At 37.1% G+C, this 20,262-nt stretch overlaps 1 protein-coding gene across 1 annotated transcript in view; it reads left to right on the plus strand.

Moving 5' to 3' along the window:
• Positions 1–20,262, plus strand: part of LOC115216418 (A disintegrin and metalloproteinase with thrombospondin motifs 6) — an 85,164-nt gene that overhangs the window by 41,186 nt on the left and 23,716 nt on the right. Inside the window, exons 4-12 of the mRNA XM_029785741.2 lie at positions 1,615–1,823; positions 3,670–3,753; positions 5,165–5,310; positions 6,434–6,477; positions 8,053–8,158; positions 8,594–8,740; positions 11,781–11,922; positions 12,507–12,617; positions 16,145–16,290. Of these exons, the coding sequence (XP_029641601.1) occupies positions 1,615–1,823; positions 3,670–3,753; positions 5,165–5,310; positions 6,434–6,477; positions 8,053–8,158; positions 8,594–8,740; positions 11,781–11,922; positions 12,507–12,617; positions 16,145–16,290 (1,135 nt within the window). The remainder of the gene's footprint in view (positions 1–1,614; positions 1,824–3,669; positions 3,754–5,164; positions 5,311–6,433; positions 6,478–8,052; positions 8,159–8,593; positions 8,741–11,780; positions 11,923–12,506; positions 12,618–16,144; positions 16,291–20,262) is intronic.

The raw sequence follows: 20,262 nt of genomic DNA on the forward strand, positions 1-20,262 counted from the left end.
ATATTAGGGACCAAATAGCTAGTGGAAGTTTGGAGTGTGGTGACAATAAGGTCCGTGGCAGTAGGTGGCAGTGAACCAGAAGAGATCAGCTGATGTACAGTGGTTGAAACATACCTCTGGTAATGGTTGGTGTATATATCTGTGTGTGTATTTCTTTTATCTCTTTTATTTATTTCAGTCATTTGACTGCAACCATGCTGGAGCACCACCTTTAGTTGAACAAATTGACCCAGAACTTATTCATTGTAAGCCCAGTACTTATTCTATTGGTCTCTTTTGCCAAACTGCTAAGTTACAGGGACGTAAACACACCAGTATCGGTTGTCAAGTGATGGTGGGGGGACAGACACAGACGCATAAAGATATACGCACACACACACACACACACGCACACACATACACACACACACGATGGGCTGCTTTCAGTTTCCGTCTAACAAAATGCACTCACAAGGCATTGGTCAGCCTGAGGCTATAGTAGAAGACACTTGCCCAAGGTACCATACAGTGGGACTGAACCCACAACTATGTGGTTGGTAAGCAAGTTATTTACCACACAGCCAGTCCTGATTCATAAATATTTTCTGGAATCTAAGCTCTTAATCTCTTCTGTATATTATAACATCTGAGATTTAATCTAGATTCCTTTAACAAATCAACCGCATTTCTTTCGATGCACCATTTTTTGTCAATTAAACTCATTTCTCCAATGTTAAGTTTATACAACACACATTTTCTCTCATATTAAGCCATAGCAGATATTTTACTTTCAATGAAACTATATTCTTTTATATTCTCACTACTTTCTATGATTAAATCTTGCCAATTCATTACACTCACACCTGTCTTTCTTTGTAGACATTTTGTATCATCTTGATATTTAGGACTCTACTTTTCCTTCAGATGTATGATCCTTTATCATTTGCTTGTCTCTTTATAATTCTTTACATTTCTGGAAGCAGGTTGTTTTCTTCCAGATGCTTGCTCAATCTCTGCAATATTATTGCAGTAAAGGCTTTGCCACTCACTTCAAGTATACCTCTTCTGCTTAACACCTTTTATTTCTCTTTTTCTTTGTACCTCTCCCTTCAACCTTTTTACTTCTTCCTTTGAAGTGTGACACACACCACAGGTATGTACAAAAAAAAAAAATAAGTGTATTAATATTATTGATTATTAATGAAGGTGACAAGGTGGGAGAATTGTTAGCATGCTGGCCGAAATGCTTAGTGGTATTCCATTTGTCTTTATGTTCTGATTATTATTATAATTGCCATTGTTGTATTGTTGTTGTTATTGTAGTGAGCTGGCTGAAATGTTAGTATATTGAATAAAATGCTTAGTACCATTTTTTTTTTGGCTCATAATGTTCTAAGTTCAAATCCTACTGGGGTCAACTTTGCCTTTTTTGATAGTCAATAAAATGAAATACCAGTCATATATTGGAACTGAGCTGCTCCAACCCTTCCAATTGTCTGACCATTTATTTTCTTTTATTGTTAATATTCTTGAGAAATGTATGAATGTTACATTTTTCATATTCTCTTCTTCATAATACTGAAAACATGAATAATAGTGGCTAAATGCAATAATCTCATTTATTATTGACAACAGATGTGGAAGACAAAAAAAATCCTCAGCATTCTGGGCATAGTTCTGGCCATCATAAATTTTCAAGGTTTGGCCCTCGTAGATGGCGGAAAAAGAAGAGGTCAGTAAGTCGAGAGCAGAATGTGGAAACTCTTGTGGTTGCTGATAGAATGATGCTAAGTTACCATGGGCTTCATGAAATTGAGCCTTACATATTGACCATTATGAATATTGTAAGTATAGTCATCTATATATATATGTATATGTATATATATATATATATTCACATTTGCATGTACAGACATATGTATATATATATTGGCAATTATGAATATTGGAAATATAGTGAGATACACACACACATGCACTCACACACATACTCACACACACACACACACACAAACACACACACACACAAACACACACACACACACACACACACACACACACCACACACACACACACACAAGGTAGACTGAAAAGTTCATAAGTTGACTATGAATGAGTGATGCATGCATTAATTTCAACACTTCCTAATAAATGTATTGATTCTTTCCTGGTAAATTGACATCTGACTTTTCAAAGAAGACTTCAAAAGTAACAAGTTGCGACTTCTCTTGAAAATTGACAAAAGTTGGCATTGTGGTGTTATGAAGGGCCTACAGAAAAAGGATTTAGTCCCCAAGGATAATTATTGCTGATATACTTAGAGGATGATGCTCCAGTTTTATCAACAATGCAAAAGTGGGCAGCTGAATTAAGGAGAGAAACAGAGAGTCTTGAAGATGACCCAAGACCTGGATGTCCTGCAACTCCTACCACCAATGAAAACATTGATTGTGTTCACCACATGATGATGGATGACAGGCAATTGACAAATCAATGCATAGAAAGAGTTGAGAATATTCTATACATGATGACTTTTTTTGATCAACAGGAGGAAAGTGTCTTCACCAATGGGATCCATGACGAAAGTTTCTGCTTGGTGAGTACCAAGTCTTCTGACACCTGATCAAAAGCACATCAGATTGATCATCTCATGGGAAAATCTGACATTGTTTCAGACAGATCCAGTTGATTTCCTTGAATGTCTCCTAATGCAGGATGAGTGTTGGGTTCATCACTTTGAGCTAGAAACAAAGAGATAATCCATGCAGTGGAAATATCCCTCTTCACCTGCTCCAAAGAAGGCCAAGGTCATTTCATCTGCAAGGAAGGTGATGGTCTCAGTCTTTTGGGATGCAAAAAACATTGTGCTTATTGAATATCTTCAAAAGGGCCACTTCCTCAATAGAAAATACTGTACTAACTTGCTGAGGCAGTTATGAAAAGCTGTCAAACCCAAACGATCAGGAAAACTGATAAAGCAAGGTTTGTTTCATAAGGACAATGCTCCAATACACAAGTCCTTGGTTTCAATGGCTGCTTGCATGACTGTAACTTTGAACTGGTAGATCAGCTTCACTATTCTCCTGTGGACCACAAGCGATGGGGGTAGGGACTACGTTGAAAAATAAACCTCATTTGGTCACATTCCATGAGAGTATCTTGGTCACCCTATGAACTTTTCAGCTAACTGCTGTGTGTGTGCATGTGCGTGCACACACACACACACCACTCCACACCACACACACCACTCCACTCCACACCACACCACACCACACCACACATACACACACAAATTTTGGCAAGCAAATAAGAAACCTACAGATACTACATCTGCATTGTAACTTTTTGATTTACAACTGTGAATATTTGAACTGTTGATAATATAACTAACTACCTGTGTACCTGTCTTGAGGAGCTGGATTCACACCAAATCAGAAAATATTACACTAATTAAGAAATTACAACTATAACTTATCAGAGGAACTATGAAATACATAAAACATTTCCAAAAGTTTAGCTTAACCTTTTTGATACTAACCCAGCTGGGACTGCCCTTGATTCTCTGCTACTAACTTGGTGCTGACTTGACTAATTAAATAATTAATTCTATGCTAATTATTCTTAGTTTGTTGGAACACTGACACTAAAGTATTGATCAGCTTGGTATATGTTTTCGTATTTTGAGGTCAGGTGGCCAAACTGTACCATGATGTGAGCATCGGCAATGCAGTGAATATCATCGTCACAAGACTGGTTCTTCTAACTGATGAACAGGTAGGTTTTTTTTTTGTTAATTATTTAATTATTTTGGGCAGAATCATTTGTGCTTCAGACAAAATACTTAGTGGCATTTTTCTGGTTCTTTACATTTTTGAGTTCAAATCTTGCTGAGGCCAACTTTGCCTTTTATCTTTTCAAGGTCAAATGAAATAAAGTACCAGTCAAGTACTGGAGTTAATGAATTTGACTTGTCTCCTTCCATCAAAATTACTGGTCTTGAGCCAAAATTAGGGAGAATTATTTAATTATTTTAATTGGGAGAAAGCTTTTTGAAATTTGTCATCTGGTTTTGGTACAATAGGTATATTTTACTAAAATTACACACACTCTTACTTATACCATAAGGAAATACTGAAGATAGGCAATAGGCTTTAATAAAGTTAATTGCAAAGAAAAGGCCACATCACAATGAGAAAATATGTATAATGATATACTTGCATGTGTGTGTGTGTATAAATACTTTTTTACATATAAGCACAGGCATGGTTGTGTGGTAAGAAGCTTGGGGTTCAGTTCCACTGCATGGCACCTTGGGTAAGTGTCCTCTACTATAGCCTCAGGCAGATCAAAACCCTGTGAGTGGATTTGGTAGATGGAAACTGAAAGAAGCCTGTTGTATATATATATATATATATATATGTATGTATATGTATATACATATAGGGTGGCGAGCTGGCAGAAACGTTAGCGCGCCGGGCAAAATGCTTAGCGGTATTTCATCTGTTGTTACGTTCTGAGTTCAAATTCTGTCGAGGTCGACATTACCTTTCATCCTTTCGGGGTCAATAAATAAAGTACCAGTTTTGCACTGGGGTCGATGTAATAAACTTAATCCCTTTATCTGCCATTGTTTGTCCCCTCTATGTTTAGCCCCTTGTGGGCAGTAAAAAAATATATATGTATATGTATGTATGTATGTATGTATGTATGTGTGTTTTTGTATCTTTGTTTGTCCCCTACCACTGCTTGACAACTAGTGTTAGTGTGTTTATGTCCCTGTAAACTAGCGGTTCAGCAAAAGACACCAATAGAATAAGTACCAGGCCTAAAAGAAAAAAAAAAATGGGTTAGATACAGTCAACTAAAAATTCCTCAAGGTGGTGCCCCAGCATGGCCACAATCTAATGACCGAAAAAAGTAAAAAATAAAAACATACACTAATAAGAACAAAAGAAAATACATTGAATGTACTTAAGTATGCCTGTTAGGGTATTTCTTCCAGGTTTCTTCAGTCCTAGATTCTTGAGAAATTTGGTAGAAAATGCAATTGGGAATTCCTAGAATCGTATTCTATTTCTCAGGAACAGGCAAAGAAGACTGCTACCTTTTTTTTATAATCCACAAATTTTCTTAAAATAATAATCATCTCTTCTTTTTGCTTTACCTTTCCACATTTGCTTGGCAGCCAAATCTAAGCATCACTCACCATGCTGACCGATCTTTGGGTAGTTTTTGTCGCTGGCAGAAGATGATTAATTCTCCAATCCATTCCAATGTAACTCAGCAGAATAGAGGAATTGCTCATCATGATAATGCTGTTCTTTTAACCAGGTTAGTAACTCTGTTTAATTAATTGAATTTTTGTATTAATTTTGTAAATTATTTCTTAAACGGGATGAGAAAAAAAGAAAAAAAAATCAAACACGACTTGTATTTTGTTTCCTAAGCCATTGCAAAATTTTGCTGAAGACTGCTGTGTCCAAATTTCCTGGATGTTAGCATGAAACTCTGGAATGGTAATAATAAGCACTAAGTGCATACACACACACACACATTTGTGGAGGGCTGCACCAAGTTCCAATCTGATTTGGCATGGTTTCTACGGCTAGATGCCCTTCCTACTGCCAACCACTCCAAGAGTATAAAGCGTGCTTTTTATGTGCCACCAGCATGGGTGCCAGTTGTGACATTGGCATCAGCCACAACTGTGATTTCACTTGGCTAGACAGGTCTTCTCAAGTACAGCATAATGCCAAAGGTCTTGATCACTTATCATTATCTCCATGAGGCCCCATGTTTGAAGGGTGCTTTCTATGTGTCACTGGCATGGGTGGCAGGTACATGACACCAGCATTGCCATGACTACAATTTCACTTGGCTTCATGGGTCTTCTCAAGCATGGTATATCGCCAAAGGTCTCAGTCACTTGTCATTGCCTCCATGAGACCCAACATTCAAAGATCATGTTTCGCCCCCTTGTCCCATATCTTCTTGGGTCTACCCCTTTCTCCCTTGGGTTTAAGAGAAAATAAATAAAAAAAAAGTAAGTTTCTGCTAGAACTTTTCTTTTGTGTGTGTGATTGTGTGTATGTGTGTATGTGTGTGTGTATGTGCATGTATGTTTATGTCTCCTTGTCTTGACATCATGTGATAGTTGTAAATAAGTGTCACTGATATACAAGGCATGTCATTCATTTCCAATATTCTGCGAAAACATGTCTTGTTATGGAGAAATATTTTACTTGGGAGCAGGTGAAAGTTCACAACAAGAAGGACTTTTGGTCATTAAAAAGTCTGCCTCAATAAATTTCATCTGACCCTTGCATGCATTGAAAACTCGACATGAAATATGATGGTGTGATGCAGTATGTATGTATTATCATTTAGTATTTCTGTGTAGCTATGTAGCTGCCATGTTAGTGAAAACATTCATTAATCTTTTGTTTTCTTTCAGGTATGACATCTGCACATACAAAAACAAACCATGTGCAACACTAGGTAAGTTGCATGTATATTCTTTCTTCACCTCTGTCATCATTCTCACCACTACAACCACAACCACATCATCATCATTGTCATCATCATCGTGATCATCACCATTTTCATCATTGTCTTTGTCGTTATCATCATCATCTTCGTCATCAAAATCATTTATTCTCCCTCTCTTTTTACAACTACCACCACCTCTATCATCATCATCATCATCTTCATCATTAGAGTGTTGGATGAAATACGACTGAGACACAACAGACTTGCTGGGATCACGAAAACTGTTTAAATCATACCAAAGTCTTTTTTATGCTTCACCTTTACACAATTGATACAGAAATATGTTAGAGTTGAGTCAACTGACCATACCACCTTCTCTAAAACTTAAATGCCTAATGCCTGATTATCCTCAGTTTAATAATTCTCTACTATAGATTATGAATATAAAATTTTAACTATAAAATGATAACTATAAAATGACATTACAGATATGATCTATTATATATATATATATATATATTGTATTAATGAGGATGATTGACTGATGAATAAATATTCTAAATTAAGTTTAAAAGGCACAGGCATGGCTCTGTGATAAGAAGCTTGTTTTCCAATGACATGGTTCTGGGTTCAGTCCCACAACATGGCACTTTGGGCAAGTGTGTTCTACTATAGTTCCTCCTCCTCCTCCTTCCCCTCTTCTGCCCACCCTCCACCACCACCGCCACCTCCTTCATCTCCTCCTCCCTACCCTCTTCCACCACCACCACCAAACCCCCTCCCCCTCCTCGCCCTTCTTCTTCTTCTTCATCATTATGCAGCCCACGAAATATAATTAAGTGTGGCTGTGTGGTAAGAAGCTAAGAAGCTTGCTTCCCAACCACATGGCTCCAGGTACACTCCCACTGTGTGACACCTTGGGAAAATGTCTTCTACTATAGCTTTGTGTTGACCAAAGCCTTGTGAGTGGATTTGGTAGATGGAAACTGAAGGAAGCCCGTTGTATATATATGTGTCTGTGTTTGTCCCCCACACACACTTGACAACTGGTGTTGGTGTGTTCTCCTTTCCATAACTTAGAAGTTTGGCAAAAGAGACCAATAAAATAAGTACCAGGTTTAAAACAATCAGTACTGGGTTCAATTCATTCAACTAAAATCTCTTCAAGATGGTGCCCCAGCATGGCCACAGCCAAATGATTGAAACAAGGAAAAGATTAACAAAGAATAAAATATAAAAAAAGGATGAAGTGGAGATGAGAAGAAAAAGTAAATGAAATTCAATGATTAATAGAAACAAATTCCTCACATACCAAAAATATAAATTTTTAATTGTGTCAGGGGAGAGTCATTTTCTTTTTGTGCCTTATGTAACACACTCACCTGTAAAATTTCCACGTTTTTCTTATTTTTATTGTCCTAAAATTTTCGTTGCGTCTTGCAACCTTTTCGATAGTTTTGACTATTTCCAAAAACAAAATATAAATTTTTAATGTATGCTTTTACAAATAATTCATGTTTAGATGTGTTTCTTTTTTTTATTGTTAACAATATTTCTAGACAAAATTTGTTTGTATTTATTCAGGCCTGGCACCAGTTGCAGGAATGTGCGAAGAAGAAAGAAGCTGCAGTATAAATGAAGATATTGGTCTTGCCTCGGCTTACACCATTGCACATGAAATTGGCCACAAGTAGGTGAATACTCACAAAGAACTGACTATCCAGTAACAAACTGTATGTATGTGTGTATGTATGTATGTATGTATGTATGTATGTATGCATGCATGCATGCATGCATGTATGTATGTATGTATGTAAGTGTATATGTATGTATGTATGTATGTATGTATGCATGTACATGTGTGTGTGTAAATATATATATATATATATATATATATATTATATGTATGTATGACTAACCCTAACTATGTATGTATGTAGGTACGTATGTCTGTATGTATGTATGTATGTATGTATGCACATACATATGTACAGATTATATATATATATATGTATATGACTGATAGGATGTTAAGTGTTTATATGAATGATGGAATGTGTGTCTATATGATGGTATATAGGTAGACACCCAATATATATATTTTGAAAATTTTACCATTTTTCAGTTTCGGGATGCAGCATGATGGTGCTGGCAATTTGTGTGGTACACCAGGACATGAACGAGCTAAGATCATGGCAGCACATCTGACGAAGGAGACAACACCATTTCTGTGGTCAAGCTGTAGTCGAGAATATATTACCAACTTTCTTGAGTAAACCTTTCATTGTTACCGTAATTACCTGATTAGTCATCTGTTTGGGATCACAATCATAATTAGTTGTTTACTTCATTAAGTAGTGTCCCATAATGCATTGATTTTGTGAAGTAAAACAGAAGAATTATTTTCGTGAAATAATTTTCAAGGTACAAGTTGAGTAGATATTCTGTCCTCATTTACTTGTGTTCACTTTGTACCAACCCCTTCATCACCACAATATTGATCTCTTTCCAGCCGCTCACTCTCTCTTCTATAATGTAAGTAGCCCTCTTGCTCCTCTACAGGAACAAATCTGTTCTGGCCCTTTCTCTCATAATTTAACATCTCATCTCCCACCATAAAGTTACCTCCTTCTCTTCCACTCAGTTAAAAGGAATTTGGGATCTTTTCGGTTTGAACGGCAGTTTTTTCTAGCGGTGTCATATGAAATTGTCACCCATAATTATGACCCTAGTATCGATCTATTGCATTTCAATCTATTTTAGGGTTAAGGTTAGTTAGGGTTAGGGTTAGGGGTGGGGGGGAAGGGTATCTTTTTTATTTCACAAATGTAAATAAACCCAATCTGTTTCTTAAACGAGGGACATATTCATACGGCACAGAATGTTGTTTACCTCAATGGATGTCACTGATTGGTTGAAATTGCAGAAATTGAAGAAAAAACAACAAATATCGTACAAACTATAGAATTTTCTCAATAAAGCCAAGAGAAAAAGATGTTTTATAAACACATTCTACCAGTATACGAAGTTTAACATTTTTTAGTTACCTAGAAGTTATGTTAAAAACTGCCGTTCAAACCAAAAAGATCCAGAATTTGTCTTGCAATGGAAACTTTACTAGTGCTGGTGCCATGAAAAAAGTGCCCAGTCCACTTTGTGTTGGCACAGCTCTCTCTTGCTCCACCAGTTACATGCTTGATGTTCTGCTCATAGGTGGATGGTCTAAGTGAATGTCTATGTCTGATCTTGACTACATAGGCATCTAAAAAAAAAAAACCCAGCTGAAGGATGGGAGACATGAATGTAGCTATGTCTGTTCATGACTACATAGATGATCTTCACTAGTACTTGTGTCACCTATGTAACAAAACAAAAAAATAAAAATCACCCAGTCCACTCTGTTGTTGGCATTAGAAAGGGAATCCAACCACAGAAGCCATACCAAAGCAGACCTTGGAGCATGTTGGGTCCCCCATATCCTTTAAATCCTTTCAGGATATCCAACTCATGCTAGCATGGAAGATGGGTGTAACCCATGTACAATGGATTTGTGCACAGTTTCTGTCTCTCAAAATGCATTCCACCCATAAAACTTTGGTCAACTTGGAGCTATTGTAGAAGCAAGGTGTCACACAAGTAGCATTCAACCTAGAACTGTATGTTATGAAACAAATTTTGTAACCAAACAGCCAAGCTGGTGCCCTTCTATGTCAGGGTGGCCCTAATAGAAAACAAATACCTCTGACATATTGTATTTTGTTTCATTGAAGCAATTGCTTGTACATAAATTGTACATTACAATTCAGTGTTTATCTATAAACATTGAATTGCAATGAAGTAGGAGTAGAAAATACTTTTTCACTCAGCTAGATTAGAACAAGCGAAGTTATGTACCTTGATATGGTGAGGAAAAGACAACAGCAACTCACTGGTTAACGTTTGATTTAAAATACTTAGGAATTTCTGAATTATATCCCAAACTAATGAAATTTGGAAGACTCAGTATTGTTTATGGTAACCTGATTAGGATTGCTGTTTAACCCCAGGTCTGTCTCGATCAGGCAGAGCTATAATCAAAAACAATCCAGCTATGACCATCTTGTTATTTTGTAGATTAGAACTACACTATCAAATATGTCCTTCACTTTTTTTAAATGGTAGGTTATGATTTGAAGAAATTTGACTGCTATTTCAAGCAAGTAAACTTTCATGAAACTTTCTCATTAGCCTGTCCTGTTCAGTGATGTTGCAGTTGAAGACTCATATTTACTTATAAATGTGTAACTATGTTTAAACGTGTATAACCTTATTTTTATATGAGTAGCTTTGTTTATATTTGTGTAGCTTTGTATAAATAGGTATAGCTTCATATCATCATGACATTCCATCGGTTATGAAGACGAGAGTTCCAGTTGATCCGATCTATGGAACCGCCTGCTCGGGAAATTAACATGTAAGTGGCTGAGCACTCCACAGACACATGTACCCTTAACGTAGTTCTCGGAGAGATTCAGCATGACACAGTGTGTGACAAGGCTGGCCCTTTGAAATACAGGTAGAACAGAAAAAGGACGAAAGAGTAAGAGAAAGTTGTGGTGAAAGAGCACAGCAGGGTTCGCCACCACCCTCTGCCAGAACCTTGTGGAACTTTAGATGTTTTCGCTCAATAAACACTCACAACACCCTGTCTGGGAATCGAAACTGCGATCCTATGACAGTGAGTCTGCTGCCCTAACCACTGGGGCATTGCACCTCCACATAGCTTCATATATACATGAGTAACTAGGAGTTTTCTCTATCTTACTAGGTATATATCATGAATGTTATGGCTTTACCCTTTAGCATTTAAACTGGCCATATTCGGCCCAAATATTCAACCCCGTTTTATATTCAAACCAGCCAGATCTAGCCTTTCACACCTACCCTACAATGTCATTTTAAAATTAAACAATCATATCATTAAAATTTCGTAGATATGTGATAATGCTTAATTAATTCAAAACAATATGAATAAATAAGCATTATATTTGACAGTGTAATCTCAATGTTAAATAGTTAATTATTCACCAAATATCAACAATAAAGTGGTGTGACAGACATAAAATTTATTAATTCCCATTTTAAAATTTGTTTTTGATGATGAAAATGCTGAATTCACATATAGCTATTGCTGTAGTTTTTTAACTCTAGGTTAGCTCTGATCAAACAGACTTATGATCTAAGTGATGATTAGCCCTTCACTTCCCCAGGTACTGTGTACCTGGAGGAATCAATATTCATGTTTTGGTTTATTCTGAAATTCTTTATTACAGTTCACGACGAGGTTATTGTTTGGAAGATGCTCCAAAAGAAAAAGATTTTGAATTCACTGATGAGTTACCAGGGAGAAATCATAATGTAGATGAACAGTGTAAACTTCAATTCTTCTCTAAGTCAACAGAATGCAAACCTCTGGTAAGTTTGTGAGAACTCAAACAGTAATATATCATCATCCCCATCATTGTTGTTGTGTTGTTGTTGTTGTCATTGACTCAACTGCTTTGTGGTATTTCTTCCAACTTTTTTCATTCAAATTCTGCTAAAGTTAACCTTGTCTTTCATCCTTTTCGGGTAGACAAAATAAATTTTCAGTCAAGTACAGGGGCTGATATAATGAACTCTGCCCTCTCCATCAAAAACTGCTGGGCTTGTATCAGAATATGAATAAATAATAACAATCATGATAATAATAATAATGATTTCAAATTTTGGCACAAGGCCAGCAAGTTTGGGGAGGGGGTAAGTCGATTACATCGATCCCAGTGTTTAACTGGTACTTATTTTATTGACCCCCAAAAGGACAACAGGCAAAGTTGACCCTGGTGGCATTTGAATTTAGAAAGTAAAGTTGGGAGAAATACTGCTAAGCATTTTGCCTGGCATGCTAACGATCCTGCCAGCTTGCCACCTTGATGATGATGATGACGACGACGACGACGGTGGTGGTGGCGGTGGTGGTGGTGGTGGTTCTTGTTAATTTTTGCTGTTTTGTCTTTTAGGAGGTCTGTCAACAGCTGTGGTGTTTGAATTCCAGTGGGAAATGTGTCACCAATGGTATACCTGCTGCTGATGGTTCTGAATGCCAGATGCCACGCAGACGGAAAAAGGGGGTCAGTAACATTAATTTATAATGTACAATTTCTTTTTCTTTTGTTCGTTTATCATTAAAATAACAAAGATGAGGAAAATCAGCTTCATGATCATGACTCAAAATATTATCCGTAGCCAATAATACAAAAAAAAAATTTCATGTTTTGAAAAGTTAAAATATAATAATTTAAGAATGACATTTATGTTATGAAGAAATGGTCAAGTGTACAGCATTAGATATTAGTTTCAAATTTTGGCACAAGGCCAGCAAGTTTTGGGGAAGGATGTAAATCAATTATATTGACCCCAGTGTTCAACTGGTACTTATTTTATTGATCCTGAAAATTTGAAAGGTAAAATTGACCTCAGTGGAATTTTAGGGCACCATTCAAGTGTGATCGTTACCAACGTCGCCTTACTGGCACCTGTGCTGGTGGCATGTGTAAAAGGATTTGAGCGAGGTCATTGCCAGTACCGCCTGACTGGCCCCCGTGCCGTGGCATGTAAAAAGCACCCACTACACTCTCGGAGTGGTTGGCGTTAGGAAGGGCATCCAGCTGTAGAAACTCTGTCAGATCAAGATTGGAGCCTGGTGCAGCCATCTGGTTCGCCAGCCCTCAGTCAAAATCGTCCAACCCATGCTAGCATGGAAAGTGGACGTTAAACGATGATGGTGATGAATATAAAGATGAATGAAATGCTGCTAAGCATTTTGACTGGTGTGCTAACAATTCTGCCAGCTCACCACCTTACCCAGCATTAAATATTAACCATTGTCTTGGTTGGGTGTGAATATATATAGCTTGGTGGCTAGGGTGTTGGCTTTATGATTGTAAATTTATGGGTTCAATTCTTGAATGGGAGCAAAGCACTTCATTTCACATTGCTCCAGCTTATACAGTTGAAAAGGTCAGTTGTTAGAATACTGGCATGGCTCTTTCTTTCCAGCTGCCACATGCTTGATGTTCTGCTGGAATGTGGGCAGTCTTAGAGGCTGTGTATGTCTGATCTCGACTACACAAGCATCTAAAAAACTAGCAGAAAGGTGAGAAGGCCATGAAAGTGGCTATGTCTGTTTATGAGTACATAGATGGTTGTTGCTAGTGCTGGTGCTACCCCTGCAAAAAGAAAGCAAAAGCAAAAAAAAAAAGCAAAAACAAAAAAAAAAACAAGAACAGTACTCTCTGTAAAATAGTTGGCATTAGAAATGGCATCCAACCATAGAAACCACGACAAGGCAGATATTGGAACATGATGCAGTCTTCAAACCCATTTGATCTGCTAAATCGTCTAATCCATGCCAGCATGGAATATGGACATTAAATAATGATGATGATGATGATGGTAGTGGTATAGTGTTGATTAGAGTAGCATGAAGATGTTAGTAGAATATCGATAGTTAGGGATGCGATATTAGTAGAATAAACAGGTAAAACCTAGGAGTGGTTTTCAGATATTTGTGGACTAATTGTTAACTGGTGAGCTTGCAGTGATTTTAGGGTGGGCTCATTCAAAACTCCATTCTTTAAGCAGGGCTTTGTTCTGTATAACTCTTTGAATTTTTAATGAAAATTGTAGGTAAATTTATAATTCTTCTACATTGGTGATCTCAATGTGATTCCAGTTTGCCATGTTTTTAATATGAGAGCTTCATACTTTATTCTGATTTTTAAGTTTTGCAGCAGCAGTAACAACAACCATCATCATCATCATCATCATCATCATCATCATCATCACCATCACCACCATCACCACCATCACCATCATCATATAATGCCCATGTCCCAAAGCTGGCATGGGCTGGCCAGTTTGACAAGACTGAAGGGCCCAAGGGCTGCATTGTATTTCAGTGTCTTAATTCTGGCATGGTTTCTATAGGTAGATGCCTTTCCTAATGCCTATTGCTTTATAGCATGCACCAGTAATAGTGAGGTTACTATGGGGCTTGCAAGTCTATGAACCCCAAGGGGGTAGTTTTGTAAAAGTATCTGAATTACTGATAAAAGCCATATCTTTTACTTAAAAGATGTGATTATTTGTTGACAGAAAATGAGAAACCTATATCTATTATTGAACTAGTAGCACTAGTAGCAGTATAAGGACATGTGCTGTAATAGAGCATCGTTGCAACCACCATTTGTTGGTGATTCCCTATTACTTCTGATGGATGACACCTCTGCACCACTCAGACGACAACCCTCCAACCCATGGGTCTGTTTGGGTAGTCATTGTTGGTGAGGGTTTTAGGAGGCTGAAGTGCAAATGCTATCTCAACCTCTTATAGTTGCCTTTTATGACAGGCTGAGTAAACAATGTGTCTATTCTTTGACATGCTGGGCCCCACACAGCACGTTCATTAGAGATGTATCAATAGTCAATATAAATGTTGGTTCGATTCTCTGGTCTTGCTTTATATCATATAGAGAAAGGAGAGAAAGAGTAAAAGGGAGATACAGAGGGAGTTAAAATAAGAGATACAACATGAATGCACATATTAGGCTTGGTGGTAGGCAATGAGTAAAAGGAATGATACATACACATGTACATTGAGAAAGAAAGGATCACAAAGACAGAGAAGGAAGAGAAGAGGTGGGAGGGAATAGATGACTAAGTAGGAGCTTAAATTTTGGAGGAGCTTAAATGGGAGGAGCTTAAATTTTGGAGGAGCTTAAATGGGAGGAGCTTAAATTTTGGAGGAGCTTAAATGGGAGGAGCTTAAATTTTGCAGAGATAATTTTTTGAAAGAGTAAATTGCAATTATGCTGATAAAATTTAGAAAAATAAGATATATTTATTGCAAACAAATAAATGAGAAAATTGTTTTATTTAGTTTGATTTTAAGGCAGTAAATATTTTTTATTTAAAACTTAAAATTCATTCTGTCATTTTGTATAAGCAATAAGAAATTTGATAATGAATAAAATAAAATTATAATTATTGTATGTATTAGGTGTCACATCAAAGGCACTGGTGTTGGTGTCACATGAAAAGCACTGGTGATGATGTCATGTAAAAAGCACCCAGTACACTCTGTAAAGTGGTTGGTGTTAGTAAGAGCATCCAGCCATAGAAACCAAGCCGAAACAGACTATGGAACTTGGTGTGGCCCCTGGCCTTGTCAGTTCCTGTCAAGCTGCCCAACCCATACCAGCATGGAAAATGGAGGTTAAATGTTGATGATGATACCACATTTCCTGATATTATCCATTGTGGTAAAAGTATACTTCCAAAGTTATTTGTCATATGACAAGTAAAACTAGTTATTTCATTATTATTTAGCCTTTAACTGTTGCCATTTTATCTGGTTTAAACTTGGACTCAACATTTTCATTTTTGGCATTTTGTTTGGGTACAGTGTGTCAGATATACAATACTCATTTAAACAAGATATCGTTTATAGGATAATTTACAAATTTTGTCTGGAATTGCTTGAAGAAATTTGATTGTTTGGCATTTTTGAGTTTGAAGATTTGTCTGAAATTTACTTCTGTAGAGAAAGAGAACCAATACAATTGTGTCTTGATTCCTTGTCTTCTCTTTGAGACAGTACTGTTATCGAGGACAATGTGTAAAAGAAGACTTTCGACCGCAGAGTGTCAATGGTGGCTGGAGTGAGTGGACATCCTGGACTAACTGTTCTCGTATGTGTAATGGGGGTGTTGAATCCAGTGAGAAACACTGTAATAACCCAAAGTAAGTATAGTCTTTACAAGCAGGATCTTTTTTTTAGTATGATAATAATAATAATAATATAATAATAATAATAAAGATTTTAATAATAACAACAATAACAATAATAATAAAAATAATGGTTTCAAATTTTTGCACAAAGCCAGCAGTTTCAAGCAAGAGGGTAAAGTCAATTACATTGACCCCAGTGCTCAACTGGTACTTATTTTATCAATCCCAAAAGACTGAAAGGTAAAGTTGACTCGGGACATAAAGCCAGACAAAATGCTGCTAAGCATTTTGTCCGTATGTTAACAAATCTGCCAGCTCACTGCCTCAAGAACAACAACAACAATGATAATCCTTTCTACTATAGACACAAGGCCTGGAATTTGGTGGGAGGGGTAAGTCAAATAATAATATTGCCAGGTCTTTGGGGAGTGTCAGTAGGCATCAAGAGGAATATAAAAGAAATTGGAATAGAGTTCTTGGCAGAGCTGTTACAAAAGGTTTGCCTCCTTGGCATAGCCAGAATCATGAGGAAAGAACTAGATAGTTGAAAAGAACAGACCACATGGTATTGTAGAGATAAAAAGGAAAAATGATAACAATAATCCTTTCTACTATTGGCACAAAATCTGAAATTTTAGGGAAGAGGGCTAGTCGGTTACATCAACCCTCAGCTGATATTTTACTACTGACCCTGAAATTATGAAAGGTGAAGTCAACCTCAGCAGAATATGAACTCAAACTGTAAAAAGGTGGAATAAATATCATTTAGTGTTTTGTCAGATGTGTGAAGAATTCTGCCAGGTCATTGCTTAAATAATAAAAAAGAAAATAATGACAATGATTTCAAATTTTGGCACAAGGCCAGCAGTTTTGGGGGAGAGGATAAGTCAATTACATTGACCCCAGTGTTCAACTGGTACTTATTTCATTGACGCCAAAAGGGTGAAAGGTAAAGTTGACCTTCACATAATTTGAACTCAGAGTTTAAAAGCAGATAAAATGCTGTTAAGCATTTTGCTTAGCGTGCTAAACAATTCTATCTGCTTACCACCCTGATAATAACAACAACAATAATAAATGCCCTGATGCAGTACCAGGCAGTGGCTCTCATGGCTGCTGATCTTAACTGATTGGAAGTGTTATCATGTACATTGTTTTGTCTTGGTATAAAAGATGGGCTACAGAAAATATTCTGCTCAATACCACAGATTTGCTTGTCAGTTGTTTGACCTTAACCAGTTGAGCATGTCCCTTAGTGGCTGACGATATGTGCATCTCTGATCACGAGCAGAAGTAGTGGGGGAGCATCATAGACATGTGTTGAGGGGAATTCTTTGGGGTTTGGATAATTCACCTCTGGAAACATGGGTGGTTCATTCAACACCCTTAAACAACCCTTATTCAGGGCCTTTTGAGCAGGATGGGCTACTCAACCAGAAGAAAATTTTAACTGGGCCCCACCCGCAAGGTCATGTGCTGTTTATCTTGATATGAGATCACCATGTCGCGCACATGTGGTTGTGATGCATGTGCCTAGTGTACCCTTATCAGACGGGTAGTCATGATGGGTTTACTGGGCTTCGTATATTTTACCCTAGTGTCGCTTTGATGGCATGCACTGCTCTCTCAATAATAATAATAATAATAATAATAATATAATAATAATAATGATAATAATAATAATAACAATGATAATAATAATAATAATAATAATAATAATAACAACAACAGTAACAATAACAATAATAATAGATATCAGTGTTTTCAATTGCATGGTACCTCACCTTTTAGCACCTTCAGATGCAAAACCTTGTTGTCCTTTGATGTCTCTGGTTGAGACTAGCAATTCGTATAAATTAAAGCAAAACTCAAACATAACATGGTCGTAATAATTGTTTGAAAATTTGGCACAAATTTTATGGGAATGGGGGTGATTCATTTACATTGACACTAGCACATCCCTTAAAAGATGAAAGACAAAGTTGACTTTGACAGTATTTCGGGCTGCTACCATTCACATTTGTTGACGCTGCATTGAAGAAACCAAAGAACAAAAGAAAAAAAAGGAGAACACAAAAAACACACTCAACACCAGAGCTGAAGACACCTCTGAAAGGCAGGGGCCCTGCCACATCGAAAATGGTAGAGGAGTAGGGGCCGAAACCGGACATGGTTCCTCCTGATGATGCCTTTAGCCACTGGATCCTATAAAGGAGCTGTTGAGGTAGTGAACCACAAAACGTGGTTGGAATTACCTCCCAATTAACAGTGGAAGTGACTCAATTAGCAGTTGAAATGAATGTTATGAAAATACAATAGCCAAAGATTGAATGAAGTGGAAAGAGTTTAGGGAGTAAGCAACAAAATCGACTTCATATGAATGAAGGGTAGACTATATGTGTATAAAGTGTCATATTGCATGGTAGGGAGACACAAATGTTGATTTTGGAGGATATGCAATGGCTAAAAAGCAATGCGATGAGCATGGTCCATTAACGGCGTAATGCCAGTGTGATTGAATGCTGGTGCCCAAATAGGCAGAGAAAAATTGGGTGTCAGTAGTTTTCACTGTAGCATCCAAGGAAAGAAAATTGTGATGGTATGGAAATGTGATATATAGAGGAATGATTGTTGGGTGAAAGTGTTGATGCAAGTAGGGGGCTGCAGAACTGAAAAACTGAAAAAAATGTGGTTAGGAGTGGTCAAGGCAGATCTTAGAATGTTGAACCTCACAAATTCAGATGATGAACTGTGGTGACTTAATCCAAGCCATGACAACATGTAAAAGTTGATGTAAAAAAATGGTAATGTTTTAAATAGGTTCCTTTGTCAGATTTCCATCAAAAGCTATATTAATGTTAATACAGTTCTTGTGTGTGTGTGTGCGTGTGTGGGTGTGGGTGTGCGTGCATGTGTGTGTGTGTGTGTGTGTGTATGCATGTATGTCATTATTCAGTTTATTTCAAGATTTCTTGCCGATAGAGAAAGAACTAGTTTCTAACCTAGATCCAAGGCTCCTTCATTGGAATTTCAACATCAAGAACAGGGTACTTTTGTTTGTATGTATGTATGTATTGAAGATTTGTATGTTTTATGTATGTATTCTCATGCATATAGTTACATATCTAGACATGCTCATATATATTTAAATGATAAATTTCTGGAAAGTTTTACAGTTCCAGTGATGGATTGGATCTGTAGCCTTCGAATTAGCTTTCCCCTTTCTGGTTTTGAGAAGCCTAATTTCTCAAGATTGGTATTTAGGCAGTGTGTTACATATCCCAGGGCTCCAATAATTACAGGTATAAACCTGAATAGAGTAACTGCAGATTTCTCAATAGTTCAGCATAGGTGTTCCCTTTTTCATTGATCTTCAGCTTTATTCTAACATCCACTAGGTAGCTAATTTCTACAACTATGTAATTTCTCTTCTCTATCCCATATCATTATATCAGGTCTGTTGTGCTTACATTTTATTGAGGTTTTCACTGGTACATTCCACCAGTATTCCTACGTATGTATGTATGTATGTATGTATGTATGTATGTATGTATGTATGTATGTATGTATGAGAAATCTCGAGTTGCACATGAGAAAGTAAGGAGGGATGTCATAGGAAGGGTCTTCCTATGATGCTGACATGCAGTGTTTGTGCAAGACTCTGCCTCAGTAAAGCTGGACTCAAGAGTCATCTTCGTAGTCATAAAGCGAGACAGATGAGTGATAACCTGGCCACTGGTATTGGTGTAACACACCATACTAATCATATCTGTTGGGCATATGGAAGAGAGTGTAATTCGGCAGGAGGACTTAAACGACATGCAAAGGTACATGAAGCCCAGTTACAACTACAACCGGCTATTACCGGTAAAGGTTTTAGTTGCCAATTCTGTACAAGACATTGTAGATCTTTAGCTGGGCTAAAAAGTCACATTCGATCACAGCACCAGTAACAGTTAAGATTTGTGCAATGGCCATGCTTGA

The sequence above is a fragment of the Octopus sinensis genome, linkage group LG10 (genome assembly GCF_006345805.1).
Source record: "Octopus sinensis linkage group LG10, ASM634580v1, whole genome shotgun sequence".
In the NCBI taxonomy this organism is placed as follows: Eukaryota; Metazoa; Mollusca; class Cephalopoda; order Octopoda; family Octopodidae; genus Octopus; species Octopus sinensis.